Consider the following 25,141-nt stretch of genomic DNA (forward strand, 5'->3'; position numbering starts at 1 on the left):
AAATGAGAATTTTGTCACTGCAGCTGCATTAAGCAATTTGCAAATTTTACTTTCAGAGTTCACATTTTATGAAAATATAATAAGTGAAATATCACAGTGACAAGATGTGCCACTCTTGTGGAATTCTGAGATGTCATTTTGAGTCTGAGGTTAGAGTTTCAGGAAATGCTAATGCTAAACATTGTATGTCGGAGCAAGAGAGTAAGCAGAGCTCCTCGGTTCTCCGGAATTGCTGGATGAATAAACACATTAATTCAATGAGAGTTTATTAATAGAAGACTTTCACAACAGGCAAGTTCTCAAAACAGCTTTACATTAATCAACTCTAGACACCTAGTGAAGCTGAAGGTGAGCGTCTCCATATTAGTGACCATGCCAGTGTAAGCACTGCACTGTAAACCCTCAGTAGAAAGCTAAGCATCCCCTCAGAGGCCTGACCATGTTGGTCAACTGCACAGATGAAGAATGGCGGCTGAATGAACCAGATACTGAGAAATATTCAGAGCAACAGGCTGCAGCATGAAAAAAGACTAAACCACTTGACAATATATGTAATATACATGATATGTAATATATGTAAGTCACTCTGGATTAGAGAATTGACAAAATGCTGAAAAAGTAACAAGTAAACGTAGACAAGGTCTGTTTAGAGGGATTCACAGTGTGAAAATAGGAACTCATATGGGAAAATTAAATGTATCTTTGTTTTTCTTTTTGTCTCAGCAGTTATTTGTAAGAGAGGAACCAGAGATAAATAAAAAAGAACAAAAAAGGAAAGAACTGAAAAAAAATTTGCATGTGCATTTACAGGTCATATCTCTCACAAGATCTTATACAGAAGTTAAGAATTACTAAGAAGTGTTGCTGTATCAGAATCAGAACTGTGTGAGAGAAAGTGCTGCATACAGTACAGTCCTTCAACAGTCTATCTTTCTAAAGCAGGTTAACAGGTTATAAAATCAGAGCATCAATGGAGGCCATCTATTCCAACAAGAACATTAAGAAGCATGTGACGAGGGCAACTGGAGATGGTGAATTTTCTGATGGTAAGAAGCATATTTTATGTTTGTCTGTTACGGAACAGAAATGAGAACGTTGTATGGGTTGTGTAGTTACTGTAGTTTATTGAGTTTTGCTACTGATTGTATTTCTAAGGTGCTTAGTCCGCAAATTTCTTTTTTTTTTTGTAATGATAGTAATGGGGCACTCGAAAATAGGAGTTTATGAAGCGCATACGTTTCGAAACATTACTGCGGGGTGTGTTTTTACGCCTTTACGCACCGGCAGTGTTTTTACCCCTTTATGCACCAGCAGTTTTAATTCAAATGTCATGTTATCGTAGTTACCGATACTTCAGAGTGTTAACACGCCACTGAAATCTGCTGCTTCCATCTGTGATTGACACATTGTAACGTTTAGCAGGGACGAGGCGAGAGGCAGGATGCAAATGCAGTTCTTTATAACACCGAGAGAATTAACAAGCAACACGGGAAGCTAAAATAGAGACTAAAACAGATGCATGAGGGACACACTAAGGCAAACCAAAACATGAATAAAACAAAAGGCAAGGAAAATATATCGACAGAGAAAATGACAAAAGGCTGATTAACAAAACGTCAACTGTACAGAAGTAGGTTGGATTCAGGAATTAACCAGTAACATGGAAAACTAGATGGCGATATCAAATCTACCCAAAACCAAACAAACTAAAATAACCAACAACGTGGGAAACACAGGGCTTAAATACATGATCTAAGGGATGGTAAACAAGACATAGGTGCAAATCATGACGGGCAGAGAAAATGAAACCAAGGCATGGAACAACAAGGAAGTAAAGGAAAACAAGAACACGACAGGGAAACCAAGGAGACGTGGACGCCAGTCATGACAGAACGCCCCACTCAAAAGCGCAACACTTGGGCATGCAAAAAAAAAAAAAAAAAAAAGATCCACCAAAACCAAAAACAGGACTAGGACACCAACAGAAACAGACAGACCTAGAATGAGAACAGTATGAGGCAAACAATATGTACTGAGGACTGGACATGACACAGAAGACCCAAATGGATTAAGGACTGACCAAGAGACACAAAGACAGGAAAAAGGACAAACAGGGACACAGATGGTCATGCTCAAGGGTACAGGGACTGAAACAGACACAGGAACTGAACATAAAACAACAGAAAGAGGGACAGGAAAAAAGACAAGCACAATACCAGGAATAGGTGAGACCAATAAACTGGAGCACTTAACTAAGGGGCTGAGAAATACTAAACCAAAACCAATATAGGTGGAGAACGAAACTAGTAAGAAAAGAGAAAACAGATAGGAAAACCTGAACGAAAGCTAGATACTGAAACAAGTTATAAAGAGGCATCAGCATGGGGCCAGTGATGCCAGGGAGGGGACAATTCTGACAGAGTCCCCCTCCTCCACCCCCCACCCCCCCCCCCCGCCCCCAAAATGTGCAAAACTCCAGTAAAGCAGAATAAAAACAAGAAAACAAAACAGTAAACGAGGATAGGAACAGAGGCAGAAGTTCAGGTGAGACAGAGCAGGAACTGGAGCAGGACCAGGAACACCACACGAAGCAAAGACCAGGACAGGATCAAAAGGAGGAGCCATGGACGACGAGGTTGGACAGGAAACAGAACCAGAGGACATTGAGGAAGCTGATCTGGAAATAGAAACCTGAGGGACAGAAGCGGGCACAGAAACAGGAGCAGTTACAAGAACAAATACAGAGGGCATAAAGACTCATAAGTAGACAAGGGAGCTGAGCATGAACCAGGGCAACCACAGAAACAGACTCAGGAGCAGGACATGAACCATAAACCTGGGTAACTGTGGGAGCGGACACAGGAATTGAACCTGAGGAAACACAAGGAGTTTGACATAGAGCAGGGTAAGGAACTGGCACTGGAGTGTGAGCAGCATCAGGAGTGGATTTAGGAGACAAACCTGATTAAGGAGTAGAAACAGATATAGCAGGGACACAAGGAGTAGACAGAACCAAAACACAAATTAACACTAGAATTATTTGCTTGAACAAAGTCAGAGGTAGGGCAAGGAACAGGTATGTATGAACAGAGACAGAGGTAATTATCTGAAGGGCAATTGACAGACACTGGAACAGAAAATACAACAAACATGAGAACAGAAACTACAATGGGTACAGGAACTGAAAAACCATTAGGCACAAACAGGAACTCTGACAAACAGGAACTCTGGTAAGTACAGGAATCAGCGCAGACATATGCACAGGGACTAAAATATAACCAGGGAATGAAGCAGGCCATATCACAGTGTCAGGCATGACAGAAGGAATGACATAGGTGGTGGCAAAGCAACTAATGAGAAAGGTTCAATGGTTGAGGGTACAGGAAAAATAGGGAACTGGGGAGCCAACAAAGAGGCCTCACGAGTCACTGGCCGGCTATGGGAGGTGGCCTCAGGAGTCCTGAATGTCATGGGAGGCCCACGAGAAGCAGTGTTAGGGGTACAGGAGAACCTTGAGGTGCAGCACATGTGACAGGCTGAGCGGCATCCATCACGACAGAACTGGAACTGGATCAAGCTGGATGGTGCTCTGGGGAAGCTTGGATGTTGTTGCTGTGATGCCCCAAAAAATTTATGTTAATCGCAGCTGGAAGAAGCCTTCCACAGTCCTTGGTTCCTGAGCTATGAATTTGAGAATTATGTCAGCCCACTCTAGTGCTTTTCCCCTGAGAAGTGTTTTCATGAACAATACCTTAACCAGCTCTGGGGAGTTAGGGCAGGTCAGGTACTGAAACTATATGCAGCATTGCATAATAAGTCTCCTAACTGAAGTGTCCTCCCCATCACTCACTAGGAGTTGCCATCATTGAAGAAAGAACCAAAAGTTTCCCAGCCCTAAGAGTAGAAAGAAGAACTTTAAGATAAACCAACTCCTCTCCTGGGACTAAGCCAGTGTCCCTTGTAGCATCAAGTGAAGGCTGAACTGGTGAGGCTGCAATATGTTGCAATTCGGCCTTCCTGCTGCATCCTTGTTTTATTTTGGTTGGTTATTCTGTAACGTTTAGCAGGGACAAGGCAAGAGGCAGGATGCAAATGCAGGAGTTCTTTATTAGAGCGAGATAATTACAAACAACATGGGAGGATAAAATGGAGACCAAAACAGATGCATAGCGTGAGGGACACACTAAAGCAAACCCAAACATGATTAAAACAAAAGGCAAGCAAAGATAGACAGAGAAAATGACAAAAGGCTGAATAACAAAGCATCAACTGCAGAGAAGTATAATCGTGGGGAAAAGTTTTGCGATTGACACAAAGTTTGGTTTCACAACGTTTATTGCCTCAGTTTTTTTTTTTTAGATCCTTTTGTCAGATGTTTATATGGTGTAGTGAAGTACAATTATAAGTATTTTCATATGTTGTTTAACTTTTTATTGACAAATACATCCAGTCTAAGCAAATACATAATATTTACAATGTTGACCCTTCTTTTTATAAGTCTTCTGCAATTCGCCTTGGCATGCTGGATATCAGCTTTTGGGCTGGATATCAGCTTCTTGACTGATGGCAACCCATTCTTGCCTAATAAGTGCTTGGATTTCATCACAGTTTCTGTGTTTTTGTTTGTCCACCTTCTTTTTGAGGATTGACCATAGGTTCTCAATGGGATTGAGATCTGGGGAGTTTCCTCGCCATGGACCCAAAATGTCAATGTTTTGTTCACCAAGCCACTTGGTTATCACTTTTGCCTTGTCACATGGTGCTCCATCATGCAGTAAAAAGCATTGTTCATCACCAAATTGCTCAAATTGCTCAAAGGCAAAATTTGAAAAACCCACTCCAAACCAAAAGTGGGTTTGATTTGTGTCAGTCTCAAAACTTTTGGCCAAAACTGTACTGTAGGTTAGTTTCAGAAATTAACCAAAAGTTCAAAAATAGTTCTAACACATCCCACTTCCAGAGTTTTTTTTGTGTGTGTGTGTGTGTGTGTGTGTGTGTGTGTGTGTGTGTGTGTGTGTGAGAGAGAGAGCGAGAGAGAGAGAGAGAGAGAGAGAGAGAGAGAGAGAGAGAGAGAGAGAGAGAGAGAGAAGAGATAGAAGTAATTAATACATCAACTTTAAAAATTAAACAAATGTGACAGAATGAAAGGATTACATAGGTTAAGCTGTTCTGTGGCATGGAATCATTTCCAAATCTTCAAATGTGATGCAATATCTTTGACAGACTTTCGTATAACAGTAACACATCATCTATGCTTAACCATTTGAGGTGCTCCTGCAGTTTTAGAGGGAGTAAAACCCCCACCGTAACAGCGCATCCTGGACAGCTCTAACACAAAACAAAATAAGTGGTATCTTGTATACACTTGCAAAAAGTATCTGAGTTTGCAATATAATTTCCCTGTGAACAAATTTTTATCTAATGCTGAGGACAGAGGGGCTTTTAGCAGCCTTTTAGCAGCCTTTCATCCTCAACAGTACAGAATAAATAATCATTTTCTTAAAAATAATTTGCTGTATTCCCAACCGAATTTGCAGTTACATGACCACAGTCACAGTGTCTATCATATTTAGCTTTTAAATTGATTCTTTAAGTTGAGCCACCCAACATACAGCCTTCTTGATAATAAATACCTTAATAATAACTGTTTCTTCCCGTCTTGAAACAAGACACGTTTTCTCCCATTCATTTTATTCACTTATATTTTTAATAATGAGTAACATTATTAATATTATTATTATTATTATTATTATTATTATTATTAATAATAATAATGTATTATATTTGTATGATGCTTTTCAGTGACCCAAAGATGCTTACAATATTCAGTAAATAAAAGAAAACCTAGACATATAAAACAAAACATATTCAGTATACAGAACATTTACAAATATCATTTACAGAACATGGACAAGAGCTGATGAAAGAGGAGTTTTTGGTTTGAGAAATATTATAAGCACAGGAAAAACATTTTTTAACCCTTGTTAAGGTTAGATTTAAATAAATGTGTATGTGATGGCAGCAGGTATGGAGAATCACCATAAAACAAAGAAACAATAAACACAGCAGCAGAAAAAGAAAAACAATCACATGGGCAGTAAAGGCTCTTGGAGCAGCAACGCAAATGAGCAGGCTTCACTTGGCACGTTTTCCAGGTGCTGTAATGGCAAGCAATGCGCAGCACTGGAGGAGAGTACCTGTGGGATTTAAATAAGGGGGAAGGTACGAGCAGTATGTGTGTGTGTGTGTGTGTGTGTGTGTGTGTGTGTGTGTGTGTGTGTGTGTGTGTGTGTGTGTGTGTGTGTGTGTGTGTGTGTGTGTGAGTGGGTGGGTGGGTGGGTGGCTGTTTCACTCCGTCTTGGTGCCAGGCACACCAAGACAGTGGAATTGATGGAAAAAAATGTAAAAGCTCTGTTTGAACATATTTACTTTGTCTTTTCTGTCATAATCTGTTGATTAGTAATCAGGTAAAGCATAAGACAGTGTTATTGATATATCCTTTTTGTAAAGTGTTATTGACAAGTTGCATATGACACAATACAGCTAATACTAATACTGTTGGTAATAACTGTTGATGAATTCTGAAAAGGTTTGGGGGAGATGTAATTCCAACACACTGTGGTCTGGGGAAATGACATAAAGCATCATACAAGATGGACTTTGTTACAAATTTTCAGTATATTTCCAACAGCCAATATTTTTTATATAAACACTACACTGCTTTTTGCAGACTTGTTTATTTCACAAATGCCTTTAAATTCATTCATTCTCTCTCTTTTTCTCTGTTCTTTATATTGCTCTCATGTTCATGTGACAAGAGAGTTCCAAATCTGATGACATCATATACTCTGAAGTTCACATCATTGACTCAAATCAAAATAGAAGTGATTGCAATGACCATCTACAGCTTTTGTCCACTATAAACCAGCTTTAAGAAACACCTTCAGTGGTACTATCTAATGTAATGACTTGAGAATTAATCTAGGAATTAATCCATGACTCTCTTTGTCATTTGATGCAGCAAAGGAGGAGGTCACCTACTCAAATGTGGCCTTCTCTAATCCAGGTGAGTCTGTATGAGAATTTTATTGGGTACTAGCCTGCGCCCTGTTGGTACCTTTTATACATGCACAGGTACAGACTGTAGCCGGGGAAATTATTGCTATTTTTCAAAAAGAGTAGACCCATTAGAGTCTACAGGTCCCTGTAATACCTGCAACCACAGTGCTTGTCATGCTGATCTGAGCTCGAGACCATGTAGAACTTTAGGAAATATTATTTAAAAACACCAGCAGAAACTTGGGTGGCAAATGCTTGTTGGATGTCTTTTTTGTTTATTCATATGGAGGAAAAGTCATTTTCAGTGACTAACAAAGGGATGCAGAAGCTCAAAATCTTTAACTAACATTCATTGCTTTTTATGAATAAAAAAAAATATTTTTGGTCCTGGCAGCTGGTCTTCAGCCTGGACCAAATGTCACTGATGACCCTTCACCAGAGGCAAGGTCAAAGGTCATTAACACTGCACAGGTTAAAGAGAGACTTATAGAGAGACTGTTGCTGGTTTCTCTGTGTGTTCTTCTCTTTGCTGTGGCCCTCGTCATTGGAGTGCTCTGTGAGTGACAAATCAAATGCTTATACAATAATAATAAAGTATAACTTTTCACTGGCTAAATTAGTATTGTTGTTATTGTTATAAATTGGTTTTATCATTTATTGCTTAAGATCATGGTTTGGTTAACATGCTGGGCCATTATGAACTGATGTTGCTATTGTTTTTCCCTCCTTGTTGTTAATTAAGTAGATAGTAGATTTCTTTTCTTTCTCAGATGGTTTTGGAAAGCTGTCCCATGAAGAATCTGAGAAGCAGTTGAACTTTTTTAGAGGTCAGTGCAAGATGAAGTCAAAGTCAGTCCACTAATCAAAACTATTTCACACATGAAGTATGAAATAAGAGCTGGAAATGCAATCTTGTGTATATTATTAATTTACTAATTTTATCATTCCTTCATTGGTTCAAACAAAGCTCAGGATTAATCAGGGGCTTCAGGTGGTGACAGGGATTACAGATTTTTAACACCAACACCAGCACGTATAATGAAACTAAATGACTAAAAGACTTGTCACTTTTCAATCTGATGTGAGTTTAGATAATTACAAGAAGATCTTAAGGAGTTACACTTTAAGTGAAAAGATTCTCTCAGGTAAGATTTTTTTAATAAGCAGACATATATAGTGTGGAATTATACAGTGTTGACTGAGGAGTTAACTTAGTGTTAGTTGTCATTAATTTGACATTCATATTAACATGGTGACATCATCTTTATTTTCCAGAAAGAAACAGCAGTATTGAGCAGCTGCAGGCAGAAAAGAAAACCCTGACCAGTGAACTTCAAAGTGAGATCCAGATTTACCTCTAGAAATATTAAAACTCAAATAAAGAATAAGGGGCTGACTAATCTGCACCTCCACACTAGTAGGTTGATGATTGTTTTGTTCTTTCATTTCAGGAACAAAGAACACTATGGATGAGAGAGAGAGAAACTACCAAACAGAGAAGGAAAAGTTAGAAAATGAACTCAAAGGTAAGTAGAAATCTAAGTTTGAATCATAGCTTGACCTTTGTATTTGTAAAATATTTTACCAATCTTCATATCTTATAAATGTGCAGAGTCTCCCTGATAATGTACACTGTTGAGTTAAAATTGTTATGAATGAACCCAGCTGTCATTCAAATGTCTGGTTGGTTTTTCCATACAAATGCTCAGAGAGCCACACTGACTCAAGACATGGGGGGTTGAGTGTTCAGCAGAAACCTCTGACTTCGTTTAGGAGAGACAAAGAATGTGTGTGCATTTGTGTCTGTGTCTGTGTGTATGTGTGTGTTTGAGAGAGAGGAAGAAGGGAATCCTCTAGAGAGGATAAGTAAATGGGTCGACATGTTACTGACAGATTAATTTGATACATAAAGGACATCAAATTGATAGTCTAACATATTAACAAACATGACTGACATGGAAATGAGGGGGGGAGCAGTTCCCCCCTAAGAGACAGCAAGTACATAGTGCTTCATATACTACCTAACAGAGATGTTTAGTCTAGGAGATTGTTGTACTCTTATAGAAGAGGGTATTATTCTTATACATTCAATACTCATGCTAGTGACACAAAGAGAATGTCACAGATGGACTGTGAACACAGAGAATGTCATTTTAATGTAGCATCCACTCCACCTGATTGAGTGGCAGTAAGTTCCATAATCATGAGTTCGGATTCTACAGCCATTAGTCATTCTCTGTTCACAAGGAGACTGAACAGGTGGACATGGGGCTGTTGCTGTGGGTCAGTGCTTTTATTCTGTTCAGAAAGAAGCACACCATCACAACAACATGCAGACATGGTATGAATGCTGGATCACTCAATGTGCAGTTCAATAGTTTCAAATTCTACAAAGATGCCTGTATTCCGTAGAGTTGCGGGGGAACAGAGAATCGGACAGAACGTTACGTGAGGTTAATCAGTACACAAATGTGGTAATGAGTAATATTTATTAAGTGTATTACAAATGTCATGATCATAAAAACAGCCCAGTGTCATTATAACGGTAGAATTAATAGAGATTTAATAAATATTAAGGTAATTTTGTTAATTTTTATTATACACTTCACAAACATGAAATGAAATATGTGGAGTATAAATACACAGACTAACAAGGGCTAAACAAGGCACAGATGAGGAACATTAGGGGCGGGAAACACAGATGATATGTCACAGAGGTACCTGAGAAGAAACAAAACCTCATGGCATGGTCGCCTCGTGAACCAAAACGCCAGATGGAGAACTATAATAGTTGTTCTCATTTTGCCATACATTCCCATATTTAGAATTCTACAATATGCCTGGATTCTGGAGTATCAATGGAATAGCAGAAATCCTGAGTCAGTTAGACAGTTAGAACTATTAAACAGCTCGCCATACATGTTCCATGACATTCAGATTTTAGAGAAAACATTGAAAACCTGGAAAAAGAAGAGGATTTTTCTGTTTGTGAGACTAGTTTGGTCAATCAGCTCTCTGGTGAGATTATAACAGTCAAGATGTAACTTTATTTCTAAGATTTTTACTGAGAATTAAAGACAGACAGACAAGCTATGTGTGCTGCATTAATCTGTGGATCTTGGTTTCAACTTCCATTTCTGTATTGGAATACACCACTAAAACTGATGCTGCCAAAGCCAGAAATGTCTGCTCTCTTCTACAGACACAAAGACGTCACTTTGTGTAATGTAGAGCAATCGCACGGCAGACGCAGATGCTGTGAAGAGAGATTTATTAAGGGCAAATCCATAATCAGAGTTGTTAGTACAGTACAGGGTCAGTGAGTCAATACAAAGAGAAGGGGAATACATAGTTAATACAAACACACAGAGACAAAAAAAAGGGAACAGACTATAACTAAACAAGATAAATACAAGCAGTGAACAAGCAATTAACACAAGCTATAACGAACAAGGCATGGATTACAATAGCAGGCAGAACAAACACAACAGAGGCACGGAAACATGGCAAACCAGCAAACTAACACGGAAAAACACAGGGTAATGAGGCCTAACAATGCAGAGGTGATACAAATGAGGTGAAAACCAAAAGAAGCACTGGAAAAAGAATGGAAAAAATGAACCAATGATATGAGAGAGAGAAACCATGGAGACAGGGACACTAGGAAAGGCCAATCATGACACTTTGACCTCCACTTCCTACTTTTACAGTCAAATGCTTTACTAAATATCAGTACTCTCATATAGAATCAGTACTGTAGGAAAGAATATATATTTTGTTGTTGTATTCATCTTCACTATATAACTCATGATTATTAAACTGTTTTAATGTTAGCTGTCATAGACCTGATATTCACATGTGCTGATATATTGGTGTTGTCCTGATTTTCCAGAGATAAACAGGAGCAATAAGCAGCTGCAGGAAGAAAAGAAAAACCTGAGCAGTGAACTTCAAAGTGAGATCCAGATTTACTTTTATAGTTTCTATAGCAATAATACTTCATTATCTCTGTTTTGATATATCGCAACAACATAACGACTTGCAGAACCGCTGTGAGCCACACAAACAGGAACTGTGATAGAGTCACATATAAATACTGTGATTGTGCCACACATACAGAGACAGTGAGTGAGTGCTTGGTCCATGTACGTGGGTTAATACTCCAGTTTCACTGTAGTAGAGCAGATATTGAGTAAGGCTGTTAAACACACACTTCAGATACGAGAGCTTCCCTCTGAATTTGCTCAGCTTACCAACTTATGCAGCATATACAAGAACGTCCACTGTAGTGTATCTTTCATTTACATAGTCAGCACTCTGTGGGCCATTTACTAATTTTGCAAAGGACATTTTCTGTCTCATTATTCTTTCAAAGAGTATTTTACTGTGAATAGTAGAGGGCAAAATGTGTTGAGGTGAATTTATTCTTGTTGGTATGCTTGATTGTCTATTTAATCTTGTCTGATTGGCCTGAGTGTCCTTTGGTTTATCACTATGTGATACTTGAAAGTAAATACATAATATTTTGTGTATTTATCAGACTTTATATTGTGTATAATAAGCTGATCTCTTCAGCATTGTCTCTGAACAGTGTATTAAGACTGTGCAACCACATTGCTGCAGCTCTGAAGATGAAATCAAACCACTGTGCTCGGGGTTGGAAGTTCTTCAGTGGGAAGTGTTACTACTTCTCTACTGATGAGGAGACCTGGACTGCCAGTCGGGATGCTTGTGTTGCTGTGGGAGGACATTTGGTGATTGTCACCAGTACAGAAGAGCAGGTATGATGACGTCTGAATGTGATAGCTGTGACACTAAAATACTCACTGAAAAACAGAAAGGTTATGCCCTTATTGTCCTGTTCATCGGAATGTTTTACAGATTATAATCACAATATTTTTCATTAAAGAATTTCTTAAAAAGATCAAAGCCTGGTTCTGGAAGGGAGTTCTACTGGATTGGTCTGACTGATGCTGTGGTGGAGGGAGAATGGCGCTGGTTAGATGGTACAAAACTCAGTCAGACACCGAGGTTGGTCCATTACAGACACCACTGAAAAGTCCTGTTCATTTCGAGGTCACATGATCATATCATGGTAGATCACTACGCATTTAGTCTACATGCTTTTAACAAAATGGCACACTTGTAATAGTGATTTGTTTATTTTGTTCCCTTGACCACCAGGTTCTGGGCTGGAACTGAGCCTGATGACTGGAAAGGAGCTCAAAATGCTCACCCTGAAGGAGAAGACTGTGCTGTAATGGAGCTCAGCTCTGCCAGTTATGGTTCACAGGATGCATTCTGTAACAAAGATAACAGGAAACACAAGCGTGTCTGTGAGGCCAAAGCAGGAATGTAAAACATAGAGATAGTAGAGATGTTAATTATGGCAATAACATAAGATGTAGGGAAATGAAATCTCAGGATGAATTTTCTTTGTATTCGTTTGTGTCCCGCTTATATATTTATTTGTTTGTTTAAGTATTCAGGCATTGCTTCATGTTCATATCTCTGTGTTGATACAAACCATATGGTCATCAATGAGTTTAGGCTTGTTGATGATGCAAGATGGCATCTTTAGCTCGTTAGCAGTTTCAGTCTCATATGATGAGCAGGATGCTTTAAGAAGCACTGTGTAGTACTGAAATGCATTAGATTGCTACTGTAACAATTTATCTTATTGGTGTAAATGTGGAGGTTAGAGCACTGTAAAGTGAAATGTTGATTTGTTCATTAGTTCTAGAGTTTCTTTGTATTTCTCACAGCTTTGAGACAAAGTGTGGGGGGGTTATTCAAGGTAAAGCTTCATCCAGAATGATTTTGGAAAGTGTATTTGATAAAATCACCATTATATAATTCAGGTATCATACAGGTGTGTGATGTTGCTTTTTTAAACTCATAATTATTACAGTTGAAAATAATAAACATCAAAATCTGAAGAGAGTGTTGTGCAACACATAAATTTTATTTTACCAGCCCATAGTCACGAAATATTCTGATAGATTAAATTCAGATGGATAAACCCTTTTATAATTTAAACAGCACTGTAAGTATTTCCTACGTGTGTGTATGTCCCTGTAAGTCACTGCACTGGTAAGTAATGTACTGTAATCAGGAATGTTTTTGTAAGTGCAGCACTGTAGATCTCACTGTTACATTATTTTACTGCTGAGTTTTTTGTTTGTTTGTTTGTTTGTTTTTAAACAATTGTATTTTCAGGGCACTCTTTTGAAGCCAATCTGAAAGGATGAGTAGCAAGAGAACAGCTAGACAGTCACATTACTGAGCACTCTCCATCAACCACATTCTAACAGTCAGCTTTTCTGAGAAAGGAGACCCTCTAAAGGCTTCTAAACAACCCCAACCAGGTGGAGCACACTAATGCAGTGTTGCTGGAGAGTGTTGGGCTGTTGGGGCTTCAGCTTTGAACAGCAGCATTAGTAGGGCACACAGAGAGAAAAACAGGTGAAATTCAGGCTAGTCAACCCTAGCTGCTTGGTCCTCGCTCTCCTGGAGGCGGTATTGGGCATGTTGGCCCCAGTGGACCACCAGCGTCCACTGGTCAACCCAGATCCAGTACACTCCCTCAGACAACCACTCCAGCACCTCACACAGTCCATCCCAGTTTAACTGTAGTCTAGGACAAAGTTCTTAACTCAAATCAGGCATGTTTTTACTGAGCAACTGCCTTGACTTTCTACAGTTCAGTGGCCTCACCGCTGACTATGTGGCCGAGGAACTGGAGTACAGCAACACCTGCCACTCTTCTGTCTCACTGCCTGTCACAAAGTCGCCGCCTCTGCCCTATAGTTTCTTTTTCCCCTGGTTTGTGGTGAGGCTAGGGAGACAGGGAATGAAAGCAATGTGATTTCTCTTTCTTCTGTAGCAGGGAAGTTTGCCATAAAACAGCTTATTATTTTGGCCTTAGCCCATTTATTGTGGAAATAGTGGATTTAACTGAAAATAGATTTTAACTGGGAAGGTTTGAATTTCCAACAAATCTTAGACTTTTCTACATACGTTTTAACACATTAGACCTCAGTAAGATATGTTTAATTAAGCTGAAACATTTCTTTTAGCTTTTCAATGTCTGCACTAAAAATGCAATAAAATTACCCCCTGCGTCGTTTCACAAGCTGGCTACTGTATTACAAAATGTAGGTGCGCATTTGAGCAGTCACTGTGGATAACGCAACTGAGCTTTTGCGGACTGCAGATGGCGTAACCGCGGTGTGCTTAGAGATGGGAAATCTTATGCTGGCTTCAAAGCTGACTCTTTCAGGACTGATGAGCCTGTCGATTTCGTTGCCCAACGTCTAACTTAAGGAATGTCTGAGATGTAAATTCGTTTCTGTAATTCTATAAATAACCTACTCCATCTATATCAGCCTTGCATTCTTAGCATCTTCGCGCATAACTTTACTTATTGTTCCAAAACTAAACCATCTTTTTCCATCCTAACGCCACCTTCTCACTCTGTTTTACTTTTACTGCTTCGGGTTTAGTACCCAAGTCAGGCAGGCGTCTTAACGATAGGCGTAGAGTAATAGGGAGAGTTTTTGTCTCAAACTATAGACATTTTAAATCAAGATATTCTAAGGCTCAAAACGATAAAAAGTTAAACAAAATAAGACACTTCTTGCATACTTCATACCTCATGGTGCTTGAATCAAGTTCACATAGCACAATAGTTAATAGTATTTAATTTATTTATCCATTTATTAGCCCAACATTTAGCTAGCTTATGGTCTTCAGGATATTTAACTGTAAATGACCAAGACTGGACTAAGGCAAATACACGTTCATTAGCCACCGCATAGATCAAGATCAAAGAGCTTGGAGACAACAAAGCAAAACCAGAAAACATGGCAACTAGAAACACTGAATACAACAGAAGGCTTCATCACAACAGATGTAGAACACTGAGAATACCAGTACATACAGATACAACACAATATACAATAACTGGATGGATGGAGAATACACACACACACACACACACACACACACACACACACACACACACACCCCAACAGAATCTAACACACCCAACGGACAAGGAATCAAAAGACACATGACAATGGCAGGGATAGAAGCCAAAACATGGTAGACAGCTATGGGAACAGAATAAAAACCAAAACAACAACAAAAAAAAGATTTGATCAGACAGCATATTAACCCTACTGTTAGCTAGCTTATGTTCTAGTAGTAATAACAAAGCGGTAATGACAAAACTATGTTATGTTCCCACCTCTAAAGCAGTAAGGGGGTTGTAAGAGAGAAGTGTGACTTTTAACATATAGTATGTGATCCATGTCTGTTTGAATTGGAGAATTTAATAACTAGTGTTCATGAAATGTGTGTCAGTGAGATAAGGCAAGCCTTGACTTTGGGGGATTTATAAGTGTGTGTGTGTGTGTGTGTATTTTGGGGTGTTGGCATTTTGGGGTGTTGGATGTATGTTATATTTATAACCAGCCTGAAAGGGTTAGCTAAATAAAAGTTCACTACCCTGGTGCCATGCCCCGCATGTCAGAAAAAGATGGATTCCTTGGGCTAATAATAAAGAAAAAAATCTCCTTTCCTGCATTTGTGATTGTTAGAAGTAGATAGAGAGACTTCTGCCTTTTAGGGAAAAAAAAAACAAAAAAACAAAAAAAACCACAACCACAAGTATCCACACCCTCCCAAATGCAGACATCTTTAAATCTTTAATTTGTTATTAGCTGGCAAAGATCATTCATGTGAATAACCATTCAGTCTGGACCTGGTGACCACCATGTAATTATCACAGCTGGACATGAAGCCTGGACATAATTAAACCCTTCAGTGTACTCAGGTGGGCAATTCCTGCACTGTAAATCAATTACAACAGGGGCAGGTCATGAAGGTTCATATAAGGTCATGAAAGGTCCATTTTGTTTTGACAGATTACAAAAAGGCTCTGTATTCATTCATTTATTTTTGTTGGCTTTGCTGAAAAATGCTGTGATGTTTAAAAAAAATTAAAAGACCAAAATAAATTTTGCACCTCAGGAAGTGTTAAGAACACACTAAGAGGAAGTGTTGCACCGCATGAAACCAGTTTGAAAGCGGGAACTGAAGCCAATAAATTAATACTCTACAGGGTCAAGCAACAAGGCAGGAATGACAGCAACCTATGCCAACGTGAACTTTAAGAAGCACGTGACAAGGGAGACCAGAGACAGTGAATCTGCCCAAGGTGAGTTTTAGCTACAGTCATGGGGCAGAAAAAGAAGGCTGTATTTATTGTAGTATATTGAGGTGGTTTTTAATTTGTATTTCTAACATGATTATGGGCCATAGTTAACTTCTTTAAGTAGTGTTTCTTTACATCAAAGATAGCAGTGTTAAATGTGAACTAGTATGAAAAAGAATATGTATACATACACAGACACACACACACTGTATTAGGCCCATTTTGTGGTTTTATTCCCTCGTTAACACTGATGAGCTATGGATATTTGTTGGTTATTGCAGCCAACTTCATCTGTCCTATACTTGGCATAGAAACAACACTCACAGCACAGAATAATACACTTTGTACATTACAATTGAGGATTAAGTCTATACTATTACTACTAGTAATATTACTAGTTAGAGATAAAATTAGCCACATTAATCTCACAAACTCGGTAGGTTAATTCTATGGCATGTTTCAATCGACATTCATCCGTAACAAATCTAAAACACTTATGATGATGAGTAATGGTGAATGGTAAGGAGGCAGATGCATTTGCGGAGAGGAGCGAAACTTAATAAGGGCAAATCCAGAGTCATAGTCGTTGGAGTAGTCCCGGGTTATAGAGCAAATACGGAGATTACAGGGATACATGATAAAGAAACTAGAGCCCACAAAAGCAAACAAGGGAAGCAGGCAATTACATAGTCTACGTGTAGCAGCCCTTGGCCTCGATGAATAAAATGTAGTCTTTATAACGGCTGCGTAGGTTTATTCACCTTGTTAGCCTCCAAATGTCATTAGTTCCTTGATGAGCATTGCGACAAACACTGTAAATGTAAAGAGCACCCTGGCGAATTCACTTCCCGTGCCAAGGGGTGCAGTATTTCTCAAAGCTCTGTGTGTAATGTACGGCTACAGTGCCGAAGGGCGTGGAGCAGGACGCACAGACTCCCTCAACTTGGACAAACATTTGTTTGCATGAAACATAAAGACGAGAGTGCCACTTACGTATAATACAAACAATAAACAGACACACTAAACACTAATGACGTTTAACAATTAACACGATCTAGACAAACAGTTTGGGCTGTTACGTATAAACACAAACAACACGCTACATCAACAATGACCAACACACTGCACACTAAATGGGCAAGATAACTTGCCAGTAGATCTCTCAGTAAAGAAAGGGTGTTCACAAAATTCACACATGCAAACACAAACGGGTGATAACCTTGATCTTGAATGTCCACCCTAAACTGACATAAAGAAAAAGTTTTTCGGAGACAAAAGAAAGAAAACAAGGCTACTAATTTCCCCGTGCTGCTAGGGCACCACATCTACTCTCATTCTTAAAGGTGCAGTCGCAAATAACTGTACACTGAGTGAATGGTCATTTACACTCGGAACCATGAAGGCGCCGCCGCATACAAACTTACTAAAAGTAACCCTGGTGGGTCAAAATTTATTGAAATTTTACATAACGCATATGTAACACCTTTTGGGCTCAGCCTGAAGGTGGGAACAAACCGAGGTCTCCTGTGTAAACTGGAGACCTGTATAAATAAGATGAGAACGACCCAAGTGCACAGGAATTATGGCAGATAAAACAACCAGTGAGCAAACTCAGGTGTTCAGAGGACTAAGTGCGCTTTGAAAGGGGAAACACAAAACCGTGCCAGGCTTGGCCATTATAACATAATTAACTAATATTCTTGGTTCAAATGTGTAACTAATAAAAACATTCTTGTTGGAATCATTCTCACTGTAAATATTTTATCTTTTTTTCCATTCTAGATGGTGATGTGATCCTGGACAGCCCCGTCCATGTTGTAACTGAGGGAGATCTTCTAACTCTACGCTGTTTATATTATACCACAAAACCCTCAAACCTCAGAGCTGATTTCTATAAAGTTGGATTACTTACCGTAAATCAGACTACAGGAGAGATGATCATCCATAAAGTCTCAAAGTCAGATGAGGGTCACTACCGCTGTAAACACACAGAGAGAGGAGAGTCTCCACATAGCCGGGTCTTAGTCAGAGGTGAAAAAGCAATGATTTCTTACCTGTGACAAGGTGATTTTTATGAATTTATTATAAAAATCTTCTGGGGGTGAAGGCCTAAAAACATTTTAGAATACATTTCTGCATTAGGTGTAATTTTCACTTTCCACTTTCAGCTGGTGAATCCCCTGACTTGGTTGGACTGACCGTGGGACTTGGTTTGGCCCTGTAGTTTATTGTCTTACTGACCTTAGTGAAGTTGTGGTGTTACCAAACTAACAAAGGTCTGATAACTACTCTAGCTAATGTATACATCATTTACGAGACACAGAGCACAAAACATTTTTACAGTGATTGACACTTTGTTGTTGTTGTTGTTGTTTACAAGGTGGAAAGTCTTGGTCTCCCCCTTCTGGAAATCAGCAGAACAGCAGGTTGATGTCAGTACAGGAACAGAGGGACTCAGGAGCTGTTGAGGGGTGCCAGTCTGTGTACACAGAATTCCTGGCTGGTTAGACTGAGTTGCTGAGTATTCTAATGATGTTCAGTTCATCTTAAATCATGTCCTCAATGACACAACAACTTAGATATACATTTTTACATTTATTTAATCAAGTCTTTAACGTCTTACCACTGTGTATTATTTATTTTGTCCTCTTTTATTTAGAAAGTACACACATTTATTGCACTGCTGAGCAAGTGGATACAAGTGGCCAAGGTGAGAGTGTGATTTCTTCATTATATCCCCTGTTTCTTCTCTATATCTTCTACTTACACCAAGGCTTAGACTTGACCATAGTGGACACATTAAGGCAAGCCAAATTTATTCGTACAGCACTTTTCATACACATTTACATTTATGACATTTAGCAGATGCTCTTATCCAGAGTGACCAACAAAAGTGCTTTTTTCATATATTTAGAGAATGCATCCTAGCCAGCACAAATAGGTTGGAGTTCAAATATATAGAGCCATACTTGAAATATTCGATGCTTCTTTAGCGAATTTAGCATATTCTGACTCTTTGGCCAATTTGTCTCAAGCTAAGCAGCTGGTTTTGATGGCCAGTATGGTTGTGGCTAAGAAGATTATCTTTAATTGGAAATTTGCTCTGGCCCCTTGTTTTAAATATGGCTGTCTGGATCACCCATGAGGCTGTTAGATACAGTGATGCAAGGGCAAAGAAGCATGTTTGTTCAATTTGGAATAGATTTTTAGATTTGATTATGGGATGTTTTATATTTGTTTGTTTTGTAAGTGAAGGTTGGTTATGGGTATTTTTGTTGTGTTTGTGTGTTAGCTCTGTGCTTCTTTCTTAGTGATAAAACCTTTAAATTTAATTAAAAAGGCCTAGCTTCTTGTAGTGACTAACTCATTTGATGTCATATCAGGTGACGCTGCAACTGAGTTGACTAATAGGACTTGTTCTCAAGTTATGAAAACAAACAAGAAATCCAAGCACAGAGGTACATCCAGACCACCCTTTGATTTTCAGCACTTAAATATTTCAGTAATATATTAAATTCAGTGTACATCTATGGGATATTTACACAAATATGACAGTAACGGTCTCAACATTTAATATCTTTTTCGTGGCCGGAAATGTTTAGATGCAAGGCACCTCATGGAACTGGACTGTAACTCACTCACTCACGATTAGCAAGCAGTAAATTCTCCACAAGGTGGCAGTGGCACAGTGGTCCAATGACACTGTGTCCTTGTTCTATAATACAAGAAAAAGTCTATCACAGCCTTCAAAGAAAGAAACCTTTTACTCTCAAATAATCTGGCAAAAGTATGGGTATTCTGGCACTTGTAACGTGCATAAAACACCATCACTCAACTATATGTATAAAGACATCACATGCAAAAAAAGAAATCACATACTGAATGAGTCAAAGGTCATAGCTAACAGAAGTTGGTACAAGCAGTATTGCTGAAAGATCTGCTCTGAAAAAAACAACAAGAGCTCTGTGTGGAAATGAAGCTTGTATGGAAGGATGTGATTAGCTGAACCTTAAGGTCAGTGAGATGGCTACACCTGCATTTGCTTTGCCCGCTATTTGCTATTGCAGATTCTGGTGCTCCATGCAGTGAAGTGACTTAAGTTGAGATCGAACTGAAAGTACAAAAGAAAGCAAACGAAAAACAAGGTAGAGCAAAATTCATTTATTTTGGGACTGGCCCTAGTGGATCATATGAATCCCAATTCAATCCAGGTTTTGTATACTTTAATATCCATTACATCCAGGTTGTGTTCTTTTTATATGTTTTCTTCAACAAGTTCTCGTCTTCCTTGAAAATAATTCTGAATCTTTTGTACCCGACAATAGAGATGGCCAGTGTGACACTGTGAAGTACACAGGTGAAGGTAACATCATTATTAAAGCATGTGAGAAGATGTCTTAAATGTCTAAATCTGCCAAATGTATTGCTCCAGGCAATATTTTTAATACAATTATGTTCTATGCAATGCTGCTGCAGAGGGTTCATTTAGAAGTTTATTTTAAAAAGTATGAAATGGCTACTGTCTTAGTTAAATATGTACAATATTAAATACTAATTTTAGTTTTAAAAAGTTTATTGTTTTCAAATTTCTTGAAAAAAAATGTTTTATTAAATGTGTGACATGGTCACAAGTTTTAAATGTTAAATATAGTATAAATATTGTCACAGCTAGATGAAAAAATGTCATTGTTGTTCACCTTTTTGCAGCTGAGACTACTGGACTTAATGAACCAACCTATTATAGTATTCACTGAAAACAAAAGAACAAACATGCAGGTAGGCTCTGAAACAATATTTCAGTGCAATAGCTCATAGTTTGATTTGTTTAATAGTTCAAATACAATCTGAAGTATACGTTATTTCACTGCATGTTAACATTTACTTGATGCTTTTATCCAAAGCAACTTACAATTATGAGTGAATACAACTTGAGCAATTGAGTGTTAAGGGCCTTGCTCAAGGGCCCAACAGTGGCAACTTGGCAGTGGTGGGGCTTGAACCAGCAAATTTAAGTACCTTAACCACTAATCTATTCTTCCACTGCCCTAAAATAAAGCATTCAGGCTAGTGTCAAACAGCAGACCATTATCTCTTTAACCTTCTAGAGTATACAACTTTGACTAGGCCTCTACAACAAAGAAGAGACTCGAACCCAAGCATGGGGAGCACAACGGAGTAGAAGTCCATTGCCTTAACCTCTCGTCCACCTCATCATGTTAAACACTTCACACAGAAAAATCCAACACCTTAATAAAAGATTATGGAATATATGCTCTGCATTTCATTAATTGCCCCTTTCTGACTTTTAAAGCTCTAAACTAAACAATATTTTAATCATGGGGTTATGAAAAACAACTGGTAATGATCTTTTAAAGGTAATGATCTTTTAATGACAGGTAATGATCTTATAATGATCATTTCCTGAAGGAGTGATCACAAAAGCAGGGTATGGTTGAAGATTGGAGAGAAAACCAGGTGGACACTGATCTTGCATGTCTTTAGTCACCAAGTCTGTACAATGAACTTAGTTTTCTACTGGGTTTTTTTTGTTGTTGTTGTTGTTTTGTTTATTTTTGGTTTGGTCAGAGGCAAGATTAAAAATAAATCACATTTACATCTTATTGCAATAGTAAAATCTACGTGCTTCTTTATAAAGGAGGCATGGCTTGGTTTTGGCCCACTTGATAAAGCATACCATCCAGCAGGAGTCTTTGGCAGACAAGGAATTAATCCCTGTGAGGGAAAATGCTTAATGCTTGCTTAAAGGAGGACTAAGGAATATGTGACCTTTATGTCACCTTTGCCCTCGTCTCAACCAGTCTGCAAGAAAGGCTCTTCGCCTCAGGTGGGGGAGTGTCCATATTTGACAATAGTGCCTCCCCGCTAGCCGCCCGTGTTAGCCAGCTCGCACCTGCGCAGCGTGCCCTGGACGGTGCCTTGGGTGCTGGAGGCTCCTTGCTCTCTGAGTTTTTGGTGTCGGTGTGGGAGGGAAGATCCCTATGAAGGTACTCTTCTACCTCCATAGGACCTTCCTCCTCACAATCGGAACCCAACTGCAGACAGACATCGCTGCACTCCTCTGTCTCTCCATAATCTGTGTCTCCCATATGATTGTCCAGGTAGGGATTGCAGGAACCAGCAGAGTCCATCTCCGAGTACCGGTCCTCTTGGTCCGGCTGTTCTCCGCAGGACTCTGCACCGTCCGATCCCGGACCATACACAGGCCACCCCCAAAATCAATCATGGGTTCCTCCCTTCCGGTAGCTCCATGAAGCGAGGCCAGGATGAGGGAAGGTCTTACCGCTGGAATGTAGGAGTCCACAGAGTCCAACTCAGAGGACTGGAAATCGTTATACCAGTCCCGGTCGTCTGCTGGGATTTTGTATGACTCCCCTGCTTCCGCACCTGGAGTCAGGAGGGTGCCCAAGAACACGGGAGACTTCGCTGCACGTGCTGTGGGAGGGCGTTGACTTCCTTTCCTCCCCTTCTTCTTCTTGCCTTTCCCAGGCATCCTCGGTCGGTCGGTGTTTCTGTGACGTTTAATGGGTTAAGGAGGATGCAGGGACGAGGCACATTAAACAGAACATACGTTTTTAATCACAACCACAACTCAACACACACAAACACACTACATGGGTCAAACACCGACAACCTTGATGATACGACATGAGACTTATATACACTCATGACAATTACGCACAACAAGGATCAGGTGCACAACACAAGAGGGCGTGGCAACACAAACACGCACACATGCACGCACACAGGCACACACACACTTGAGGGGGGAGGGGCAGTACTGTGATATTTTGAGTACATTAATAACTGATTTACTTCTGGTTGACTAGTACATATTTATGTATGTTTTAAAAATGTACATTAATCATTCATTTTCAATAGATTCCTTTTATTTTCAAAGATGATGTCATAATGGAGCTGAGACTTTAGAAAATCTACAATTGCAGCTATCATGAACACACACATTAAAGCATATATTACTTCTAAAGCACAGACAGCAGTTAGTGTGCAAGAGAACGTTACAGTTCATGCATTTACTTAAGTGACCTCATATGCCCATTTTTCATTTCTACCCAGATTAAAATTTTTGAAGCAAATAAAAACAACAATTTGTAATTTGCCAAACAACTATGGTATAAATAATTAAGTCATATGAGTGAAACTCAAATGGCAATAACTTCACAAGAGGATGCACATTTGCTGTTTAAGCACATTTAACAGACATTTTCAGTGGAACAAGAGTGTGTAAACAGGATGCTTCCAGGTTCACCACTTCGCTATTGACTCTCCACAGGCAAATGGTCTTTATAAAAATAGAACCTCAACAACCAGCTTCACATGTGGTGACCAAATTATGTACTTCACCAATCAACCTTAGAGCTGAACACACTGATCAGATGAAGATCATTAAGTGCATGCTTACTTTAAAAAAAGGATCTTCAGCCTCTAGATTCTGGGGTTCTCAGTTGTTGCAGATGGAACTGAAGTATTATTCAGTATAGATAAGGCTAAAGTTATCATAAGTATCCATATATGAACATGCTTAAATACTATACAAGAAGGCACATGACATGATGCAACATTTTCTAAAGGTAATGAATTTAATTACAGTCCTGCAGAGTCACACCACTACACATGCTCACCTTCTAACACACCTACTTCAACTAAAATGTGCAGTAATACAGAAGGACCTTACTACAGTGTGATTTATGTATGCAAATAAGATTGTTTATAGAGCCCCTGATTTTTACTAAAATCAGAAGACCTCTTAACAGTGGCGCATTTGCTAAGAGACAGATGTACTTCACTCTCACAAACTTAATGCTGAGCTGCTTTGCACCCAGTAGAATTAGCTAACAGTCTGCTAAAGCTGCAAAGAAAGCTACAATAAAGTATACCTTTGCTGCAGTTACAGCTTTTGAGTTTCAGAAAGGATATCCATGTGATTAATGCTTTACAAATCTCCATTATAACAGGATGTATAGAGCTAATGAGGTAGTACTAGTGTCTACTCGCTTTCTGAGGTTCTTAATTTGGTCCAATTCTACCCCACCTTCTAAACCCACCTGAGGCAGTTGCTTGTAACAGATCATAAATGCAAACTTTCTAATTTTTCAACTTCTGCAATAATAGCCTTACAGTGTGTCACAGGACTGGAACACAGTAGCATAGTGCCACCTTGTGTTCAAAAATGTGCATAATGAGACATTCAGCAGATTTTTTTTCAAGAAAATACATTGTTTTCACAATCACAATCATGTTATTTTAAAGTAAGGTCATGAATGGTAAATTGTTCGGAAAGCATAGAACATGCTTTTGAACAAGTGTGTGATTCACTTGTCAGTGATCCATTAGACTCTGTAGCCTAATAGAATTAAGACGAGTGCTTCCCCTGCCTATCTGTTCGTGTTGGTTATCTGACTCTGAACTGTATTAAAGACCCTGTTTCTGCATTTGCTCCAAATAAATTTCACTCTTCTCAGTGTTTGTGTCTGCCTACTCTGCGCTCTACGTTACGCATATTTATCATTTCTGCACCATTGTCCAGTGAACTGTAAGATATTTATTTTGGTATTCTCTGTTTCCCCTTATTGAGAGGGTGCTCCTGTGTGTGTGTGTTTTTGTTTTTTTTTTGCACACTGGCACATTAAGGGCACCTGACAATTTAAAAATAAATATATTAGTATTTTCCTTAATGTCTTTAATTATATTTTCTTCTACTTGTGCATTATTCTATATCTTATGAATGTTAAGGAAACTAAAGGGTTTTCTTCTTACTGTTAAAGCCAAAGGCTACTCAGCGTTGCCAGTTCCACAAGAGCCCATGGCCGGACTGGGGGGGGG

General features: G+C 39.0%; 2 protein-coding genes across 35 annotated transcripts; both read left to right on the top strand.

Annotated features, from left to right (window-relative positions):
- The first annotated feature begins 807 nt into the window (after window positions 1-807).
- LOC113568861 (uncharacterized) lies at window positions 808-13,000 on the top strand. Of its 3 annotated transcripts, XM_081694905.1 has the most exons (11): window positions 809-1,046; window positions 7,022-7,066; window positions 7,454-7,615; window positions 7,830-7,886; window positions 8,151-8,204; window positions 8,335-8,397; window positions 8,511-8,585; window positions 10,952-11,014; window positions 11,683-11,840; window positions 11,969-12,090; window positions 12,244-13,000. In XM_081694905.1, the coding sequence occupies exons 1-11, from the start codon at window positions 971-973 to the stop codon at window positions 12,416-12,418; spliced, it is 1,050 nt and encodes a 349-aa protein (XP_081551031.1). In that variant the 5' UTR covers window positions 809-970; the 3' UTR covers window positions 12,419-13,000. The 3 variants fall into 3 exon arrangements, with proteins under 3 accessions (XP_081551032.1, XP_081551031.1, XP_081551033.1); XM_081694906.1 differs by lacking the exon at window positions 7,022-7,066 and having other exon boundaries at window positions 808-1,046; XM_081694907.1 differs by lacking the exon at window positions 8,151-8,204 and having other exon boundaries at window positions 810-1,046.
- Window positions 13,001-15,866: 2,866 nt separating this feature from the next.
- LOC145643563 (uncharacterized) lies at window positions 15,867-24,825 on the top strand. Of its 32 annotated transcripts, none has more exons than XR_014116015.1 (8): window positions 15,871-16,282; window positions 18,062-18,310; window positions 18,660-18,782; window positions 18,939-18,989; window positions 19,663-20,424; window positions 20,605-20,642; window positions 20,987-21,055; window positions 22,399-24,825. XR_014116015.1 is itself a non-coding variant. In XM_081695229.1 (7 exons), exons 1-6 carry the CDS (start codon window positions 16,207-16,209, stop codon window positions 20,376-20,378), a joined length of 606 nt encoding a protein of 201 aa, XP_081551355.1. In that variant the 5' UTR covers window positions 15,879-16,206; the 3' UTR covers window positions 20,379-20,424; window positions 20,605-20,663. The 32 variants fall into 32 exon arrangements, 6 of the variants coding, with proteins under 6 accessions (XP_081551354.1, XP_081551356.1, XP_081551357.1 ...); XR_014116017.1 differs by lacking the exon at window positions 22,399-24,825 and adding an exon at window positions 21,385-22,364 and having other exon boundaries at window positions 20,605-20,663; XR_014116016.1 differs by lacking the exon at window positions 22,399-24,825 and adding an exon at window positions 21,181-22,363 and having other exon boundaries at window positions 20,605-20,663.
- Window positions 24,826-25,141: the final 316 nt, after the last annotated feature.

The sequence above is a fragment of the Electrophorus electricus genome, chromosome 13, assembly GCF_041902795.1.
Source record: "Electrophorus electricus isolate QZ-2024a chromosome 13, ASM4190279v1, whole genome shotgun sequence".
NCBI lineage: Eukaryota > Metazoa > Chordata > Actinopteri > Gymnotiformes > Gymnotidae > Electrophorus > Electrophorus electricus.

Excerpts from the sequence above, each read along its gene's own strand:
- LOC113568861 (XM_081694905.1), top strand. The coding sequence starts at position 971 with ATGGAGGCCATCTATTCCAACAAGAACATTAAGAAGCATGTGACGAGG. Across the intron at positions 1,047-7,021 it reads AGATGGTGAATTTTCTGATG|CAAAGGAGGAGGTCACCTAC; the intron begins GTAAGAAGCATA and ends CATTTGATGCAG. Across the intron at positions 7,067-7,453 it reads TGTGGCCTTCTCTAATCCAG|CTGGTCTTCAGCCTGGACCA; the intron begins GTGAGTCTGTAT and ends TGGTCCTGGCAG.
- LOC145643563 (XM_081695228.1), top strand. The coding sequence starts at position 16,207 with ATGACAGCAACCTATGCCAACGTGAACTTTAAGAAGCACGTGACAAGG. Across the intron at positions 16,283-18,061 it reads AGACAGTGAATCTGCCCAAG|ATGGTGATGTGATCCTGGAC; the intron begins GTGAGTTTTAGC and ends TTTCCATTCTAG. Across the intron at positions 18,311-18,659 it reads TAGCCGGGTCTTAGTCAGAG|GTGGAAAGTCTTGGTCTCCC; the intron begins GTGAAAAAGCAA and ends GTTGTTTACAAG.